This window comes from Diachasma alloeum, unplaced genomic scaffold, assembly GCF_001412515.2.
Source record: "Diachasma alloeum isolate Michigan unplaced genomic scaffold, Dall2.0 Dall_scaffold_00176, whole genome shotgun sequence".
NCBI lineage: Eukaryota > Metazoa > Arthropoda > Insecta > Hymenoptera > Braconidae > Diachasma > Diachasma alloeum.
The window spans coordinates 2428587-2449189 of NW_021680342.1; the positions used below are offsets into that span (position 1 = coordinate 2428587).

General features: G+C 37.9%; 1 protein-coding gene across 1 annotated transcript in view; it reads left to right on the top strand.

Moving 5' to 3' along the window:
* Window positions 1–660: 660 nt before the first annotated feature.
* Window positions 661–20603, top strand: part of LOC107042752 (paired box pox-neuro protein) — a 24693-nt gene continuing 4750 nt past the window's right edge. The window contains exons 1-3 of the mRNA XM_015263966.1: window positions 661–732; window positions 7947–7984; window positions 14074–14294. Coding sequence (XP_015119452.1) covers window positions 7972–7984; window positions 14074–14294 — 234 coding nt within the window. The 5' untranslated portion in view covers window positions 661–732; window positions 7947–7971. The remainder of the gene's footprint in view (window positions 733–7946; window positions 7985–14073; window positions 14295–20603) is intronic.

Below are 20603 nucleotides of genomic sequence, written 5' to 3' on the forward strand. Positions count from 1 at the left end.
GACTGGACCACATCGTCTCTCATCATCATTCTCTCTCCGTGTCTTGTGGGGATTTTTTAGCTCTTTTTTTCTCTCCGTGTATCCTGCACGGTAGCCTTTATCCACTCACACACTCCTTCAGGAGTCACCGCAGACACGCAACTTACCAACCGTACCTCCAATTCCCTCCACTCCCTGTCCTTTACCTGGGCTGCTGACTGCTCCACGACACGAGGGCCCGGCTCTCAGCCGCACTCACGCGGCCAACTTCTTCTCGGCTTCTTCGAGACACTCTCGGTGGAGCTCAACGGATAATTCACATCGTCCGAGGCGAACTTCATTTGTCGGACATTAAATATTTTTTTCCGGTCTGGTCTGTCCTGCGGAGGGAGGACCACAGCATCATTGCAGAGCAATCAGCATCGAATCAGCAATTCGGCTCGTTATTTTTTTCATTTTGAGTGATTGTTGGGAATTTGTGCCTTGAGGAAGCCCGAGGGTTGTGGTTATCGGACAAAGGGGGTGCAATTGGACATTATGTGCATGTTGCAATTGACGATCGGGAATTAATCACTGTGCGATGGTTCCTCGTTTACCCAGTGGAAGGATGAGGTAGAAATACAGGGAGATTAAAAAACCATCATATTCGTCGTGCGGAAATATCAAAGGGGACATAACGGTGCTGAATCGGGAGGAGATCGATCTGACGGGAGTTTCTACGGCTATAAAATCAGTCGTAAAGAATATCAACAGGTACGTTAAATTTTTATATATTCAATTGAAATATTAATGTTGATTCACGAATGAATATTAATTCTCGGGATACTGTCGTTTTATGGCATTTTTTAGAATTTTATTCTGCGCATATTGCATTGGAATTTCCTGTAAAAATATCGACTTCAATATAAATTCAAATTTTGTGTACTTTGTTATTTCATTGATTTAGGAATGATGTGATTCATAGCGAAATGATTGATGACCCTTGATGAACCAAAACACAATGTAGATTTTTTGGAATTTTATTCTGCGCATATTGCATTGGAATTTCCCGTAAAAATATCGACTTCAATATAAATTCAAATTTTGGGTACTTTGTTATTTCATTGATTTAGGAATGATGTGATTCATAGCGAAATGATTGATGACCCTTGATGAACCAAAACACAATGTAGATTTTTTGGAATTTTATTCTGCGCATATTGCATTGGAATTTCCTGTAAAAATATCGACTTCAATATAAATTCAAATTTTGTGTACTTTGTTATTTCATTGATTTAGGAATGATTTAATTCACAACTAAATGATTGATGACCCTTGATGAACAAAAACAACAATGTTAAATTAATTGTGGTGGAAATGTATTCAAAAAACTTTGATTTTTAACTGTAACTCGGACATTTAGCCGTGAAAAATCAAAATTTTCACCGATAACAAAATAACATTGTTCAAATATAAGGTAACCGACACGCCATAGGTTCATTTAAAATGCAAATATTCTCAGCTAGTCTCTCGGTTAGCGTGAAACCACATGCGGCGCCCGCGAGGGGCAACATACAGCAAGGGCGACTCCCCGAATTATTCTAATTAACTCACCAGAATGCTCAAGCGTCCACTCAACAGCGGAACAAAAACCAAATCGCCATGGTAATGTGAAAAAGCACTCGTTTCATGGAGAATTTTAACTTCTCCCGCTCACCCCATCGGTTTCGCCACTAAAAACGAGGAGAACGTGTGAATCCCGAGGATTAAAACGCAATGTAAGAAACTTGGAAATTAATTGAAACATAAAAATCCGCGTTTATTTGGCGAGAGAGAGAGATTGCGATCGTGATAAACGAAGTGGCTCGGGGATATATCTTCCTCCGGGGACTTCAATGCCGCGGGAAGAATTGAAGATGTTTTTTATCCATCGATTTATCGCGGTGAAATACCGGAAAGGGAAAAATGATTTTTTCCCTCAAAAGGCGAGAGACGAGAGAATATGAGGGAGAAAAACATTTTTCACAAAAGCGCCGGGGACTATCGAACGTAATGTGTTTGAGATCCGTGCGAGATGTCGTGCGAACGTTGGACTTAATATATTCAGATTTTTATAGCCAGTGGCGTATCGGAGATACCGTGTGTATACCCACCCCTTCTTTTTCTTACCTCCCAACAGTCTCTCTCTCTCTCTCCTTCTCTCCCTCATTTAACTTCTTTAACCTTACCGTTTTGTGAATGTGTATGTATTCAACACTGAAAGCTCTCGGCGAATGGAACTGGGGTGTGTTGTGCCTAATGAATAAACAAAAAGTTGATTATGCTTGGAGTTTACACGTAAAAGCGTGACCTTAACGCCAATTTATCTTTCGAGTGTTCAAGCGACCCCCTTTTTTCATATCTAGGATTCCATTTTTTCTTTCTTACTCGCAAAGCAATTAGCATTTTCCTACGGTTTTATGGTGTAGGAGTTTTTTTTCATTATCGCGGAATCAAACATTAATTTGAAAGGATCCAAGGAGGGAATTATTGATTCTTGATCATCATCGTGGAGAGAACAGGTTGATTTTCAGGGACATGCCACTGATTTTCAGGAATCGATCACCAATTATTGGTGATGCTGCACAGTGATTAAAATGACCCTTCAATTTTTGTCTGTGAAATTTGGGGATAGATCGTCAAAATTAGAGATGGGTTCCTGAAAATCAGAGACATTATCCTGAAAATTAGTGATAAAGCCATTGAAACTTAAAATTTCACAATCGCTAATCTCTAAAAATTAGTGACATGTCCGCGAAAATCAAAACATTTTGTTGCCATTTCATTTCTAACATTCCCTTCTAATAAATCAATAATTATAACTGTTCAAAATTTCAGAAACTCAATTTTTTAACATAAAATCGATTCTTGATAACGTTTTAGATATGAAAAATTATCAGTAAAAAAACTGTACGAAGAAAAAAATCAGTATAAAATTATGAGCAAAATGAAGTCGAAACTACTGAACGATGTACCGTGAAGAATCGCTGGAAATATGAAAATGTGGGACTAAAACCGACAAATTTAAATACTGACTACGTTACAAAGCAGAAATTTCCCCTTGCCTAGTATGTTTCCCTGATTCCAACAAAAAATTCCTGAAATACAATTTCGCTCTTCGATTACTTGCCTTATACAGTAATTCTTCGTGCTTATAATATTTTTTATCAATTATCCATGCATCCGCCCCTAAACTATACCATCTTTTTTTTACATTCTCAAAATATCCCCTAACGATCCAAAATAAAGTTTAGAATTTAGACTTTTACCGTTTGAATACTAAAATAATCACAAAATATTCCATAACCTAAGGTCAAATGAATCTCAATTAGAGGCCTGATGTTCAACTAAAACTGTCAGAAGACTTGGAATTAACTCTAAATAGCCAAAGTACTTGAGCATCCTAAAAATAACTCTAAAAATTATTCTCCTTAAAATGCCATTAAAACGGAAAAATCATCAATGAAAAAGTAGATAATTTCCACCTTCTCGCAATCAGTTGTTAAATGGATACATGCGTAGTCCTTAATACTAATTACAGGAAACAAGTTAAACGTCGAGTGTCGCATTTTAATTAAATAATAATAATTTCTCCTCTCCCCCTCCCTCCTCCCCCGTCGCCCATAAAGATTGAAGAAACAGCAAATGCGTAAAAGCAGTTTGGAATTTATTTTCTTCGTAATTTTTAACACGACGAAAACCACATTGAGGCAGAAAGATTTCGATTTAATTATCGTTTAACTCCTTGAACAAGGAGATCAGAAGAATGTAGAGTACGCCGGCGTTGGGTCTTTATGTACAACTCTCGTGGGTTTGTTACACATGTGGTCTTGTACATACGGGTGTAATTCGCGTGTACGAATGATAGGTACGATGAAGAGAAACCGAGTCCCGGAGGGCGGAGGGAGGGAGGGAGGAATTAAAGGAGAGGAAGAGGACACGTGTTCGTAAGAGTAACATCGGCAAAAACACGTGGAACGCGAGAAATGCAGTGCAAGCGCGCCCTGCCACGGCCAACCATTTGATTTATAATAATCGCTCAATCCTCATTACTGCGATATTTCATTGTGGTTGGTGGAAGAGGGAGAGGGGAGGTTGAGATTTTGTCGACAACGGGGAAGTTTAAAGAAATGCGGAGAAACATGGAAGTTTTCAAGCAAAATCCAGTGATCGTTAAGTTAACTCGCGACACCTCACAAACCCGTAAAAAGGGATAATACATTTTTTTTATTCTGAACTAGGTTCCCAAACATTTTTGTTGTCAGTTCTCGTGTTAACTCGGATTATTTCTCCTGAGATATGGGCGGTTTTATGGACTTTGAGAGTCGGTTTTTCTTGGCTGTGGATGCGGTTTTTTATTGCTGCTCGGTACATGAGAGAATTTCATGTTTCATTTCGTTCTTGTGTTCGTTATTTTTTTGGGGAATGAAGATGTTCGGGAACTGATGGTATTGTTCTTACATTGAGGATTTATGGGGATGGAGATTGTGATTGGTTTCAACGATGGTTTTTTGGTCCAGTGAAAGATGATTTTTATGAAATTTACTTCTGGGATGTCTCAGGAAGCACAGTTTCAAGTAGAAACGTCTTGGGATAAAATTTTATGAACGATTCGACGTTAAAAAGAATTCAAAATCCCAGCATCCAAAATTCACATGAAGCTATTACTTAAATTTTATAAATTCGAAGTATTCGCTTTAATTTTGAAAATTTTGCATAGAATGATTCAAATAGTAAGAATTGAATAAATGAAAAAATTATTTAAAATTATTTAGTATGTAGAATTTCTATTTGTTGTCGTAAACTGTAAAATTTGACTTTTTGTGCGGAGAAAAATGACAATTCATCGTGAAGAAAACTGCCTTGCGCTAAATGGTTTTACTAGCAACTTTCAACGGTTAGAGAATTAAATGAAAGTCATCAAATTGTGTAATCCTGAATCCTTAACACCGTTCTACTTGAAAATTCTCGCATCACCCTGTGAAATTACAAAAAAATTCCATCTTTCCTAAATGGTTAAACGTGAGAATCTCATGTTTGATGGAGAATATTGCTCTGCTTGTTTGTAATTTCCAGTAAACACTCAAAAATTCTAAGTGATCGCTTTGATTTTGAAAATTTTTGACAAAATGATTCAAATAATAAATTGAATAAATCAAGAAACTACTTAATCCTGAATAGTACCAACAATTACAGAAAATTATTCACTCTCTTTATTCCTCCACTGCTCCACATTTCCATAATTTGGAAAATCCTAGACAAAGTGACCGCAATAATCAAATACGATGGGGTACGTAACGCTCTGTGATTACACAGGAAAGTGCTCTTAATGCAGGCAACGCAGCTAAGGGTGTAGCGCGCAGATTGAGTCAGGGACGATGGCTCACCCCCTCTCTTTTTTTCCTCTCCGATTTTTTTTACCTCTGAGAGGCAACTTAAGTATAACGGTGTAACGTGGGTGTATCGTTTCCTCGTGATCGCTTAAGTATAGCCACCACGGTCTCAACTCCTCGCATGTTATATACGTGAAAAAAAGGTATATAACGACGAAGTACGACGCGACCATGCGCGCGCCCAGGCGTGGAGGGTTGCTTCGGTAATCGTGCATTAATTTGCATCACAAAGTACACGCCACCCGCACCACCACCGATACGCACGCATTCCACGTAGTTTTCCGCTCTTTTTTCTGGTGTTTTTTTTAACCCTCCGGTCTTGCCGTCCTCTTGCGGTGGGGATGCTATTTAACGGGCTGTAGGTCTCATTGTCTTATTCTTGAATCTGTGGATCTCAAGTTACTTTATGGAGGAAATGTACAGTAACAGCTGTCCCGAAGAGATGGCCGTGTAACCGTGCACGGAAAAAAATTTTCTAGATAAAATTGTGTGCCAGCACCATTGACAAGAGAATATTTTCTTGTATCGAGGAAATCATCTTTGTCAAAAGTCATTTTTTCTCTCAGGGTGCTAGACCAGAAATAGTACATTTCTGTCATTCTGGCCGTAAGCCAAAAATACGGCCGTTATCACGAAAAATATTGTTCGTCACACGGCGTAAATAAACTTTTCTAGCTCATACATTGTTAGAAATTTTTGGAAAATTGGGGAATCGTTGCACTGGAATTCTCAATGTTGTAAATTTGAATTGAATTTAAGAGAAAATTGTTCGTGGAATCTCTCATTCAGGTTGGAAATTCAGGATAAATGGGCTTTCCATGTTAGATTATCATTGATATTTCAATGACAGCTAGGATTTTCAAATTTATTGCGGAAATAGAACATCACAACCCAACTGAATTTTCAGTGGATTGAAAATTTTGGGAAATTGTTGCTTGAATTTTCGAATTATTTAATAATTTGCATTATCATGTGGACTTGAGAACTGAAATTTTATTGAATACTTCAGAATTCAACGTGTGGTGATGGCGTCCGCGCCAAAGGCGAGGGCTGGCCAGCCTCAAAAATGAAAAAAGCCCCATCGCACCATGAAATTTATTCCAAAAACAATTCTCAGGAAAAAACATTTTATTGAAATGAAGAGCTTTGTCCCCTGGGTTGGACATGTTAATTGATACTCCGAGAATTACTCATGTAGTCAGGCAGAAACAATCGTCAGGGGGTTGATTAGGTAACTGTGAGCTGACAACTTTGTACTTCATTCCATCCCCGCAGGCACGCGAATTCCATATAAATCCAAGACTGATTTTCATAAATAAGATTTTCCAGTTTGATCTGGGTCAGGGCATGTACGGAACACATATAACACAATTAACGGTGATTTGGTCAGTAATGGATTGAGTAAATATGGCTCACATGAAGCGTCTAAGTGCCCAAGCTGTCATTAACCACTTCATAATTATTCCACGAAGTAAATCGCTCTTCGCCAGGCAATGAAGTTTTTACTCAATTTGAAAACGGATGCAATGCTTAAATGAATGACATTCTAGTCTTATTTAATTGATGAATGTTAAATACAAAATTTAAAGGAGAACAAAATTACTCGTCACTGAATTACACGGAGAGAAAAATCGGTCAAAAATGACCCCTGAATTTGAGGAATCGTAAAAAATATCTCCATTTCAGAAATTCTTACCAAAATTGTAGTAAAAAATGCTCCAAGTTTAGAATTTAAATTCAACTATAATATTTTGAGGGAAAATTTCGCTGAAATATTCTAATTATTACCAAAGTTATGGCATTTTCTGCGGGACTCCTGTTAAATTTCTCAAAAGTTCAAAGCACTACACTATTACTAATATTTACCGAAAAAATAGTTTTCTGGGAACTATCCCTAATTTTTTGGGCATCTTGACCTCCACTCAGGTAACGTTTGAAATAAGAGCTTTTCAATGTCTAAATTAACGAACAAGAAATCCCTGAATAATAATGACAAAATCAGCCCCCAAAATAAGTGAGAATTCTGGCATTTGGTTTAATTATCTGAAAATTAATTAAAAAGTTGACAAAAAATAAGTAATAAAATAAATGTAATTATTTAAAATAAAATGAAACAAAATAACTAATGAAGTAATAATAACAATAATAAGATATGTTAATCGGTTGTATCACAGGACGATTCACCCTCCACCTAAAAAAAAGCCAAAACTTCAACTCTCACTCTGCAATGGCAGTCACGGTCCTGAATTTATTGTGTATGTCGTAATACTTTGACCACGGGCTTTTGCTTATCTCGTACGGTTGCATATTTAAGGGTTGCCATGTCAAGCATCAAGCGCGCGCCCTTTGAATACATTTAAATTCATTATCTCACGTGAATATGCGCAGGGCTACCCTTCAGGGGTATACTTACCTCGCTCCAAGTGGTAATCGGTGACCTCAGTAAAAAGAGAACCAGAAAAATAACAAGAAATCATGTGCCAGCATGTAACGAGTAGTTTCTCCAAAGTGTCTGCCGAAAACATTGATATCTTGATGCATCAATTTCTTTTTCAGATAATCGTGGAAGACAGGAGTGAGGATGCCACATACAGGTGAGTTTAATTTGAGAAATCACAGCCGTAACACTTTCCTCTTTTCAGAAAAAGAACGATTTTTGTTATCAATTCACTCCGCAGTGATTGACTTAGGAATATTTACGCCCTAACTCAAATATTCTCAGGAGAAAATATTTATAGGATACGATTTTTTTTCAGGGTATATATACACTGAAAAACATTTTTTTGCCAAATATTTATGTATTTGAGAGAACCATTTAATTGTAACTTCCCGACCCGAAGGGAGGAAGTTATTGTAATGACCCCGAAAATGAAATGTTGAATTTCGATGATTTGTCCACGTTTCGTGATCTCTAGTTTCAAAATCGCATTGCTCTAATCCGATCATTCCCAGGCGTGCCTGATTAGGCTTCAATTATGACAATCATGTCGCTCTAAAGGATGATTATGTTGCACAATACCTTGGATGAACTCCTCCAATGATCATTCGTTTTTCCTGAATCTCTTATTTTCTAGAGGGAACAATTTCGATGAATTTTTTAATGTTGATAATTATTGAGGGGATTCATTGAACGTTATAACTAACATGATCATCTTTTAGAGCAATATAATTGTCATAGTTGGAACCTAATGAGAATTGCCTGGGATTAAGTCGACTTGAGAAATACGGCATTGAAAAAATGAATACTTCTCTGAAGTAAATGGATATTTGGCAAAAATAAATTTGAAAGTTCGCTGGATTCTTCTACCAGTATCTAAAGTTAAAAGGAAGATCTGCAATTTAAATTGAACTGATTATTTTCACAAATAAACTGAAGACTGAATAAACATACATTTTTCATTACGGTACCTTATCTTATCCTGCGAAACCCACACGTTATACGCGTCATTTTCCCAGTCTAGTAAAAGACGCATCTAATGGCTAATTGAATCACTCAAAATCACAGTCGAGTGGTCATAAAAATTTACCGGTTACATCCGGCTCCAGCGGCACCCCAACAGCTCTCATAATTCCGTTACAGAGATTTAACCCCTTATAATTAAACACCAATCAATAATGACCCCTTTTTCGGCGGTTTTATCACCAAAATGCATCAACCTGTTTCGTTAAATTCACATTGATGCTCCGAGGATTCTCACCAGAAAGGAAATCATTAAATCGCTGAAGAGAGGAAATGCAAGTTCCTGAGACCACACGTACGGTCGAAATACGTTTATAATACCCGTAATATTTCTGATGAATGTCAGAAGTTTATATTTCTCTCGTATATATTGTAAGTAAGGGTATTAAAGAAAAAGGAGTCATTATATTTGGAAAAAAAAACGAATAATTAGAGAAAATCAAGGGGCAAACATTGAAGATGTAGAAAATTGAATGTTAAATTTAGTAGCCGCGTTAGATGCACGGCAGGTGGGTGGTTTTAAGACTGCGTTTGAGAATCCTAAATGGCAAGTGCGATAGCAATCAGTTGGCCTTCACATTAGTTGGCTAATTCTAAAGCCAAGCATGATTATCCGCGCTGTGTGTATCCGTTATAGTACATCACCGTCAGTTTATAGTTTAATGATGATCAACCCCCCCCCCCCCCCTTCCAAGTCATTAAAGGGTTTCTGATGAGCTAACATCAAGTGTTTTCAAGCGCAATCTGGAAATTCGTTTGCGGAATTGGTGAAAAAAAGGTCAATTAGACAACGAACATGGGGAACACCCGGAAGGAATTTTAGTGGTTTTTTAACTGATGGAAATGGAGGGATATACTTATCGGAGTGTCATCGGGATGTATGAGGGGGTGATCTTTGTCCGGACAGTTCGAAGTCGACTTCCGTGATGATAATCTAGAGGTGAACATTCAATTATGCAGAATGATCATGGGAAATGTTTGGGAGACGAAGAGGAAATTGAGCGGGTAGTTTGAAGTACAACCGGAGGACTTATTCAGTAGAATTCCGTGTCAAATCCTGGAAATTTTGATCAAGTGACATTTCCGCAGAAATTTCAAGGGGTTTTGAAATCGTGGAAATCATCGGAATATAACTGTTCTGTCAATAGTTTGATTGAATTATTGAAGATCAAAGAAAACTAAATTTTAGTTCACTTATTCTGTGAGCATTGCAGAAAATTCAGATCAAAATTGTGAATTCTGGTTTCAAACATTCATATTCAATAAAAATTTGGATTAATTGTGGAATTTTTACCAGAAATTTATCCATTTCCTTGAATTTCGCCTGAAATGTGAAATTCGTAACCATTCTTCCCCTAAACCAAATTCCCTATGGCTATTATAAAAATCATTACTAAATTATCAAAAAAAAACTCAATAGTTTCCTAACAGTGTAACAACACATTGTTGTACTGTTAAGAAACTTCAATTAATCGAAATAATTAAGGTAAACGCTTGTGACACAAAAATTAAATGTACTAGTTTCAATTATCGTTTGTAAGTGTCAACTTTCAGTTCTCAACGAATTAAAATTCACCCTGTGCTTTTCACCACTTACACATTTACGATAAATACACATTTTCTCAGATAATCCAGATCATTATGGCCGTTGAAACGAACCGTCTCACCCAATCCCCCGCGTAATTGAGTTAATGACGTAATTAGCCGGTGCCGTGGGTAATAATTAGCGATCGTCCTGTATTTGTCCCTAACCACCACCACCGTCTCGTCGTCCTTCCTCCGGTGTATCTCAAAATCCCGTGTGTGCGTTGACGATGTGCACGTGAAGGCGCGTGCAACCTCTCGATTTATAGGAGCCGCCTCGGTTGTTTTTACGTACCGCATTTACTTTTTATTTGTTTTGATTTTATTTGGTAAAGTTTCACTGCTGTCGCCACACCGATTCGCCGGATTGAGTTGTGGCGGCTGTCATTGTGAAGTTGAGGACTCTCTTGCTCTTTCTTTTTCGAGAGAAAAAATCCCTCTTCGTTCCCTCGATGATTGTTACTTCTCATTGCAGCATTATCCATCACCAGAATGTCATCTCTTTGGGGGTTTTTTGGAAACGATTTAATTTTTACTCCCGGCAGGAGACGGAGAAAAATTACTGAACAAGTCAAGTAATCGTGAAGCGAACTCCATTTTCAGAACTTTTTCAACCTATATCGGGGAAAAAGGGCGAGACGAATAGTGAATTTCTCCCTTGGCTCGGGAAAATTTACTGAATGTGAAGATACACTGTTGAAAATTTTCGTTCCACTGAAATTTCAGGAAATCTTGTCATTGAAAAATCAAATATTCCATTGATTTTCTGTTCAAATGATCTGGAAATCGATAAACTACTTGGTTTTTCAGTTCAATTATTCCGTGAAAATTCAGAGAAATCAGGAAAATTCAGGGAAAAATTGATGACTTATGTCATTTTGTTTATGGGGCGTGATTTCAACACCACAAAATCGTTACCCATGAAATATTTCCGATACCACCTGGCTCCTGTGCTACGCTCGTCAAATCATCGGCATTAGACATAGTGAAAGCTCGCTCACATTAATTTGTGCAGACGTAATTCACTCAATGCTAATTAACTCGCTCAATCTCTCCAGATGAGAGTGAGACAAACATTTATAGATGCTGAATGATTACGTTATGAAGGAATCTGGGTAGCTACTGGGCTCCCCCGATCCACTTGAATAACTCAGGTACACATTTCTCACGGGGTTGGTTATGTGTTAATCGCAATCTCTCATTCCAAAGTAACATCTCATGTTTCATTTCTAACGTTATTCCATTTCCGTATTTGTTAAAAGTTATTGTAGTATGGTTTCGGTTTGAGTAATGAGATTATGCAATGAGATGGGCGTTTGATGCGATAATTTTCATTGTTTTCAATCTATAGAGACAGGAATTTCATTCAATTGAGGATGATTTCATTCATTCCCACACTGTTAAACTTTTTAGGATAAAATTTCCGCTGCGCTTCTTAAAACTTTTCATCACAATATGATTCCACTGAAATTCCAAGGAATTTCCTCATTGGAATTCCAAAATTTTATGAAAAAACCAATAGAAGCTGTCGATTTGAGTTCAATGGTTTCTTTAAAATTATCAGAAATCCGTAAAATTCGGGTAAATATATTCTTGAATCTTCAATGAATTAAAAATTCAAATAATTTGGCGAATTCCCATATTTTTGCTGGTCAAACATTTGGAATTTCATTGGATTTTCAGTGAAATCTGAAATTTCGTGATTGCCTTTCTGCTAAATCGAATTCACTGTCACTCTTCTGAAACTCATTCGTCAACTGTGCACGAAGTTTCAATCTTGTTCTAACTGTGTAGATAGAATGACAATTAGGGAGGAGTCACCCGCTTTTCCCCAATTGTTACCGACTGATTGTTTAAATTGACTCACTTAAGTGGATTAAAATGCATGCCTTTCAATCACATAATTTCTAATCAGAAAAGATTTTCTCAGTTAATTTCTTCAAAAATTCATCAATCAACTCCCCCAAATTTTTCCTTTAAAGTGTTCAAACCACCAATCAGAGACTCACCAGGAATGCGATAAAACCCAGTAGTAAAGATACAAATCATACCATTCAATCACCTCATTTGCTTCCTTGCAATTCGATGCTAATTGTGTTACTCGACTATTGGATCCCTAGCCCTCCCAAATCGTTCATCACGCAGCAGGTGAATACTCTCTCACCACCTCTCCCCACCACCAATGCATTCGTCCACCGAGAAATCACTCCATAAAGATCATCCTTCAAAAACAAAATGCCAAATACAACTTGCACCGGGATGCAGTTTCGCAGGAAGCAATTTTGGTCTAGGGTTTCTGCCTGGATTACAAGTCCTGTCCAATGTTCGGCTCTGGAATAATTACACGTCTCTCTACCACTGTCCATGGGAGACACGCGATCACTCCTTTTGGGATCACTTATTTTTCGTCCCTCTCTTTTGTGGTTCTGAAGTCTTAGAGGCCGAATGTCATTAGAAATGAGCGAAACCACCTGCCCTATCGTTAATGTCTTTTCATGATTGGTAATGGTGATTTTTTTGGAGATCCTTTTCCGTTGAGCAAATTCAGGGGATTTTTATTCCATTATTTATGGGGAAAAAGATCGTAAATCCACGTTTGAAGGGTTCAGTACATCTAGATGAAGAACATCCCCTTTTCAGAAATCCGGTGTAACGTATTGTATGTTACGGATTATTTTCAGCAGTAAAATAATTGTAAAGCGTCAAAATGAGGAGACATACATTGACGAGGAAGGAATATTATTTCTTCCGAAAACACATTATCCCTCCAGGAATTATTTGGTTTCGCCAATATCACAGGGTTCAGAAGAAAATTCACGTTGTCTCTTAAAGTTATCATTTATTCCGTAGAAATTGCAGACATTTACTAGAAAAGTATATACACTGTTAAAAATTTTCGTCGAAATTTACCGTGCCAAATTCCGAAAATTTTTATCGTGTTCAAGTTCCACTGAAATTTCAGGGAACCTTGTCATTGAAAAATCAATTATTCCATTGATTTTCTGTTCAAATGATCTGGAAATCAATAAAATACTTAATTTTTCAGTTCAATTATTCTGTGCAAATTCAAAAGAATCAGGAAAATTCCGGGAAAAATTGAAAATTCATATCATTTTCAAGTTATGAAATTTTCATCTCACTGCCACTGAAAACTCATGAATTTCCATAAATTCTACTTAAAACTTGAAATGTCATAACCATTTTTCCCTAAATCCAATTCAATGTCACTCTCATGAGACTTACTAATAACATCTTCCACGAAATTTCAAAAAATTTCCAACAGTGTAGACTATTCAATAAAATACTCCTGATATAACCGGAGCCTCATACAATTCGCTGTATCACCACTGCATTTACCACATATAAATTTCTTACGAGAACAATTGCTCGGAACTCATTATGTTTCGCTCGAAATTATCTTTCTTATCTACAACTGAATGAATTCATCGCACCAGAAGATCTCTTCCGTGGAACGTATTAAATTTTCGGCTGACCTAATATGTTCTCTCACTGTACAGGAAAAACACTTTATTACCTGAAACAAGGGGACAATTTATCGCGTTCACGTCATTAGGATCGAGCTCATGGCACCGATGAATTAGATAACCATCTGATCCCCCGACATGTGATGATTTTCAGGTCAAGCTGGTGTCAACCAACTGGGTGGTGTATTTGTGAATGGGCGACCGTTACCAGACTGCGTAAGACAGCGAATTGTCCAACTGGCGCTTGTCGGTGTCAGGCCCTGCGACATATCGCGACAGTTACTCGTCTCCCACGGCTGTGTCTCCAAGATACTGACGAGGTTTTACGAGACTGGTAGCATAAGGCCCGGCAGCATCGGCGGAAGCAAAACTAAGGTGAGATAAAAATGACTAACGAATACAGAACAATCTTGGCAACATGCACCAACATCCCGAGTCTTGAGTAACGATATGTCTTGGGTGCAAGTATTCCCTTGGGGGCCTTCCTTCGGCTTCTGCCAACTGTACTCGGTGTATGTGGGGTGGAATAATGAACTGACTGGAAAAAATTGAATGGGGAAAAAAAATGCTGGATACTACCACCGAAGAAACGGGTGGACATGGGCTGATGTGATTTTAAGTATGGCTCTCGGTTGTGTTTGAACGTGCGCGCAATTATCCAAACACCTTGCTCCAGGCATTTGCATAATTTCATGGCATTCGTGAGGATATTCACCACCTTCGCTCGTGCGAAGAATCTCGAAGTTTATTTCGTGAATTAATCAGGATTTTTAGGATCGGGGATTCATGTTGCTGAATTGTTCAATTGAAATTATCATTTCCAAGAAATTTGACGATGCAGGAACACGATATGGGAGATCACATGTGTTCCCATTGTGGAAGACTCAAGAATTTATTTTATGAAATAGAAACACGAATTTTATTCTTAATCAATTTTATTCTTCATCAAAAAAATTTTGTCTTTAAAAACAAAATTTATCGTGAGGGCTAAATTATCAATTAATTTGAAAAAGTCAAAGGAATTTCAAAAGAAGTTTTTCTGAAAATTCAAGTTAAGTCCCAATTTTTTAACGACAGAAAGACAGAAATTCCAGAATTTACATGAATTTTCAAGTTAAAATGAATATTCGCTGCCCAATTCCCTCGAATTCCCTGAAAATTTACAGGAATCTGGAATTCAAGGAGAAATTCTTCTGAATTTTCCGGATTTTCCATTAATTTTCCCAGAATAATTAACCTGAAATTTACAGTTCGCCCGGATTTTTCCATAAAATTATGAATTTTCAATGACAAAAAATTCTTTGAAATTTCCGTGGACCTGTCACTCGAAAAGTGACTCATGATACCCTTCCATAAAACGATAGGATTTAAAAAATCATCGTGCCTCTCTGTATACACGGAGAAAAAAGTTGCGGAAAAGGCCCATAAAAATGACATTGTTTCACGTAATAGTAATGTATCGCTACAGATTCGCAGAAATTACTGTTCCCCGTCTGAATTTTTATGGAGTATCACGTAAAAATTACGTTTCGATCCATAAACCTTCCGGAACTCAAGAGGGAAAATTTATCTATCACTCTCGCTCCTTTCCGCGTTTTTACATAAAAATTTCCGAAAGAGCAATTCGCATCACTTTTACGTTGAATCACATAATTTTCCTCAAGTTTTCCCTCCGTGCTCTATAAATACTCCCCACGACAAAGTTTTTACATAATTAATGGGTGAATAGCGATTTCATATAACCTGAAAACCCTATGGGAACGCGTGAATGTTGTCTCACAGGCGCATGTTCTCCCCGACGAGGGATTCGCGATGTGCGTGATATGGGCCGGCCTCTCACACCGAGCAGCATCGTTGTTTTATACGTCATACACACTCAACTCAACCCAAATGGCCTGCAATATCGCCGGCACTGTGACGTTAATGATAATATAATTATACGCCACGCGTGTAACTATGTCTTTTTGCAACGCTTCTCCCCGACTTGAGAAGCAAAAAAGATTCGTTCGGAGGATGCGTCAGGTTGATCCACCGTGTTTTAATATTTCGCCTAATGAATTTATTTTAATCGCAGCCAGTTTCTTGAACCCGCTCATGCAATCAAGAAAATTCATCCGTTTTTTGCGGAAAAAATAAGTGTCACCATTGGTCACGGTGATTTGATTGATTCGCGTGGTAAAAAAATCAGATGAAAATCGTCGGTGGAAGAAATAAACGAATATCCAGAAGCGAACACCAGGATTTTTCATGCACAGATCAATATTTACTGATTACAGGTGAAATAGAAAGAAACGAGAGGCGAATGTTTATGGATATGCTGAACAAGGGCCTCGTAAAGAATAATTTATGATCCCATGCTTTTTCGTAACAATATTAATTGTCCAACTGTGGACACAAATGGAACATTATGGCACTTTCATGCCACCAGTACTTTCGTTGTTCAAACACTCGTACAGAACCGATTTCAGTGGCTGATAACAAAGTTTACTATTGCCGCATTGTACAGACTGGGTAGCATCTTCAAATATTGTCGGATAATTTATCCTAACATTAATTACTGAATTATCCGGTGATCTACATGTGTTTCATCTACGGTTTTTCTTTGTTATTTTTGAGGTGTATTTTTACTTGATCGTTGTGACTTTCGTGGTAACACATATGGGGATTCACATGGAGAATTACTCAGCGATAGGAGGTACTCATGAAATGAGCCAGAGGCACGACACATTGATAATTTTCACCGGGAAAATACAGTCGACGGTGTATCGATCACAGTGTGTGGGTGGAACCAGAGTCGCGCGAGCTTATAATTTTCTCGCTACATAAACAATTCTGTAATGTGAAAAAGGGGAGTCAGGGGTGAAATCAATTGAAGGGGCAGAGGGTAATAAATTGAGAGAGAAAATTTTTTCACATTCCTGGACGATTGTCAACGTGAACACGAATGTGCTCGTGGGTTATCGGATAATTATGATCTAGGGGAACGTTGGTTAAAATGTCGGTTATGGTAAACGAAAACGTTTTTCTCTTGCGCAATATCGGAAGAGAGGATTTATATAGTCTAGGGTGAATTAATATTGGATGAGACGGTTTGCGACGGATGGAACGTCCGGTGATTTTTTATCGGGTTCTCACGGTTATTATTCAATGGAGAGGGGCAGAATGGGACATTGGTCAAGGCCTGAAGATTATATTTAAGCTGTTGTTTTATCGCCCGATGTGCGATCGAGTTCACTTCGGTTGGAGCATTTGGTGAGGGATATGAACGTTGTGTCGACATTGTTATAAATTTTTAGCTGAAATTCCTATCAAGTGAATGTTTCACTGCAATTTCAAGGGATTTCGTCATTAAAAGTCGCGGTTTGATGAAGATATTCATGAAATTTATAGAGTGAAGTGAGAGGAAAAGAAAGGAGGGGAGGCAGGCTAGAGGAGGGGTTTCAAATCGAGAATTACTTCGATAAAACCAATGAAATAGAAACATAAAAAATAAAAATATAGAGAGAAGTTTCTGGTTGCCGGCACAACGGTATTGAAGTGGAGAAGGATGGCTCCTTAAAATAAGAACCGTTGAGGGAATTCAAATATTATTTTAAAAACCTCAGGGTTGTGTTTTTCAGTATCCAACGGTTCTGCGCATTCGGCAACGGGTTTTAGACCAAAGTACTGAATTCTAGAACCAAAGTGGATTGATTTAAGTACCATGGATACTGGATTTCAATAAAAATTACTGAGAACTTCAGAAAAAATTACATAAATATATTTTCGGAATTTCAATGAATTGAAAATTTAGGATAATTTGATGCGCTAAATACTCATGTTTTAATTGGAAATCTTTCTGCTGATCAAACATTTAAAATTCCACTTAATTTTCAGTGGAAAATCCGCGGAAAATCCGCATTGAGTGGATCATCCGCGATTCACTCAATTTTTTATCTACACGGAGAGAGATGTTCAGTAAAAATTACGGAACTCACAATTCACTCACCGATTACGGAATCAACTCAGAAAATTTAAGTGACGGTATCGTAATTTTTCACAGGAGATTCAGATAAAAATTACGGAGCGCTCCGGAAAAATTCCGTGACAGTTCCGTAAAATTTCATACAACCACATTTCGCTCTGGAATTTCGGAAAAGATACGTAATTTTTATTGAATGATTCTCTCCGTGTAGTTCACAGAAAAGAACCTGAGAGTTTCAAAAAAATGAAACCTCAAAGGAATTCATTGTGTTGACTTCGCCTATTACTTCAAGATTTCCATCATTCAGCAGACGACAGATCTGAGTGCAATGAATTCTCGAAACGCATCCCCACGTCCATTTCATTCATATCGTTTGTCTAAATATTCACCATTTTGCGAAATCTGTTTTGCCCCGCGTTTGCCCGTGCACATGCAAATTTTTAAATTTCCGATTGCACCTTTTTGAAAGAGGGTTAACCGACTGGTTATCAGCGATGACCACGCAATATCGTCGGGCCTGAAGGGTTCACGGAGGATAATTAGCGAGTTTGGTGAACCTGTTGGTGACGGTTTGAGGTTTATCTAACATTTAGCCGGGCCAGATGTCAGCGCAATGCTCACAGTGTCTCGTCCAAGGCAATTTCCCTACCACTCGGTATATAACCTAATGCTATATATGTGCTGCGTGTCCGGTTTGTCCCTCGATCGGATCAAACGTCGAAGGATGTGGTTCACAGCCGACGGGGCATTAGGACATCCATGTTTAACGTATATACCACAAACAGTTAAAGGGAGAATGGGGAGGGGGCGGGGGTCTACAACGGGGGTAATTGTCGCCACGACGGAAGTGTCAGATTAGAATCTGAGATGCTCCCTGGGGTCGCACGCGATGTCAAACCCTCTCTGGAACCCCCGTGACATTAAATATTTTATATTAATGTGTGAACAGTGTAAGGATGACCAAGTGGAGTGCAAGGGCTATTTAGATTTTTTTTTTCGAGTCCGTGGTGGATGTTTCTACTATTCGCTGATAATCGTCCACCTTTGCGGGGCTATTCATGCACGGAGAGAGAAATTTCATGAAAATTACCCTTTGCGAATAGAAAATGTGCAGCGAAATACGTTTCTAGATAGTTTGTAATCTGTGAACAATTAAAAATGGCGAAAAAAAATAGATTTTCCTCTTTTATAAAATCTCTAAAATAAATCTATGGTACTGCAAGTGTATTTCTAAGAAAATTCTCATGAAAACGCGAAGACTTTCGCAAAAAAGATAAATATCATAACATTTTGATCTCATTTTTACTGTAAACGGTTCAGTAATTTTTCAAGTTCGTCTCTTCAGGGCTAGTTCATTTCGGTTACAGAACAAACTAGTAACAAAAAAAATGTCAGCAGTATTTGAATATGTTTAGAAAACTAAAATGAGAGAATAATAAACAATGAAGTTATTCTTCATTGTTTACTAGTCTCTCATTTTGGGTAGAAATTTCCGGTGTACGACTCGAAAATGTTCATTGCAATTCAGAACTTGGCACTGAGTATGCATGTTTTGATTGGAAATCGAAGTAAGTTGGAGAATTCTCGTCTGCCGGTTGCTCAAAAATGGATTATTCCACTGAAATTTCTGTTTAACTTGGAATTTCACGATTTTTTTTATTTAAGCGAGAAAACTCAATTCTAGAATTTGTAATTTCGGACTTTTTTAAAATAATTAATTCGAGAAAGTTTATTACTCTTTATTGATTCGATTCTTTGAACCCCCCCATTAGAATTTTTCTCATTCTATTATATATTCACGACAAATCCTAATCCCGCAATAAAAAATAGAATTCCTGAAGCTCGATCAGAGCCACTCGATTATATAGTCCCCTCCCACGAAATCACGACTCTTCTCGTGCCAAAAGATTCCGATCGTCAAGCCCCCAAACGAAAAAATCAAAATAGAAATCACTGATGGGGTGTGTGCGTATACCATTTCCATCGCGTTAGCATAAAATTATCCGGTTGGAGGTATTGGGGTTGAGCCACTTATTCATTAGCAATTCAAATTTTATTTCGATACCGAGATTTGAGAACCTCTGGAGTGTTGAAGAAGAATAAAGTGGTCAATCCCAACGTGCGAGTGTATGCGTCGTAAGGTGTGAGTCGCAGATGACGAGAGTTACCCACCCAAAAACGTTCCCAAGGAGTATGGGTGTGCATGCTCCGAAACCGCCCTGGTGTTCCCCGAGTTATCTGATTAGGTCTTCACCTGTGGACGGCATGTGTATTTTTGTCGTGCGATGAGATCGCTACTTATGGCGCTAATTCGCTAAGGGGCGCCGAAAAAAGATGGAATAGTGAAAAAAAAACATCGACAAGAACGGAAGGAAGTCGAAGGAACGCCCTGAGGACGATTTCGGCCGGAAACAACCCGAAATTAACACGGGAGATTTCAACGACTCGAGCTTTATCCCTAACTGATAATTTCTTTCTTTCATCGTTTACAGCCTGAAGACATTAGGGGTGTTTATCCAAAATCGCGAGCACTCGATAAGTTCTCGATTTTTTTTCAGTAAACAGAGTTATCTCCTTCACTGAGAGGGAAATTAATACGAATTGAGTAGAATTCAATCTTTACGCGGTTAAACATTTTTCACTGAAATTCTCGGTCCACTTCTTGGAAAATTTATTGCATTTTAGTTGCACTGAAATTTCACAGAATTTTGTAACTGCAA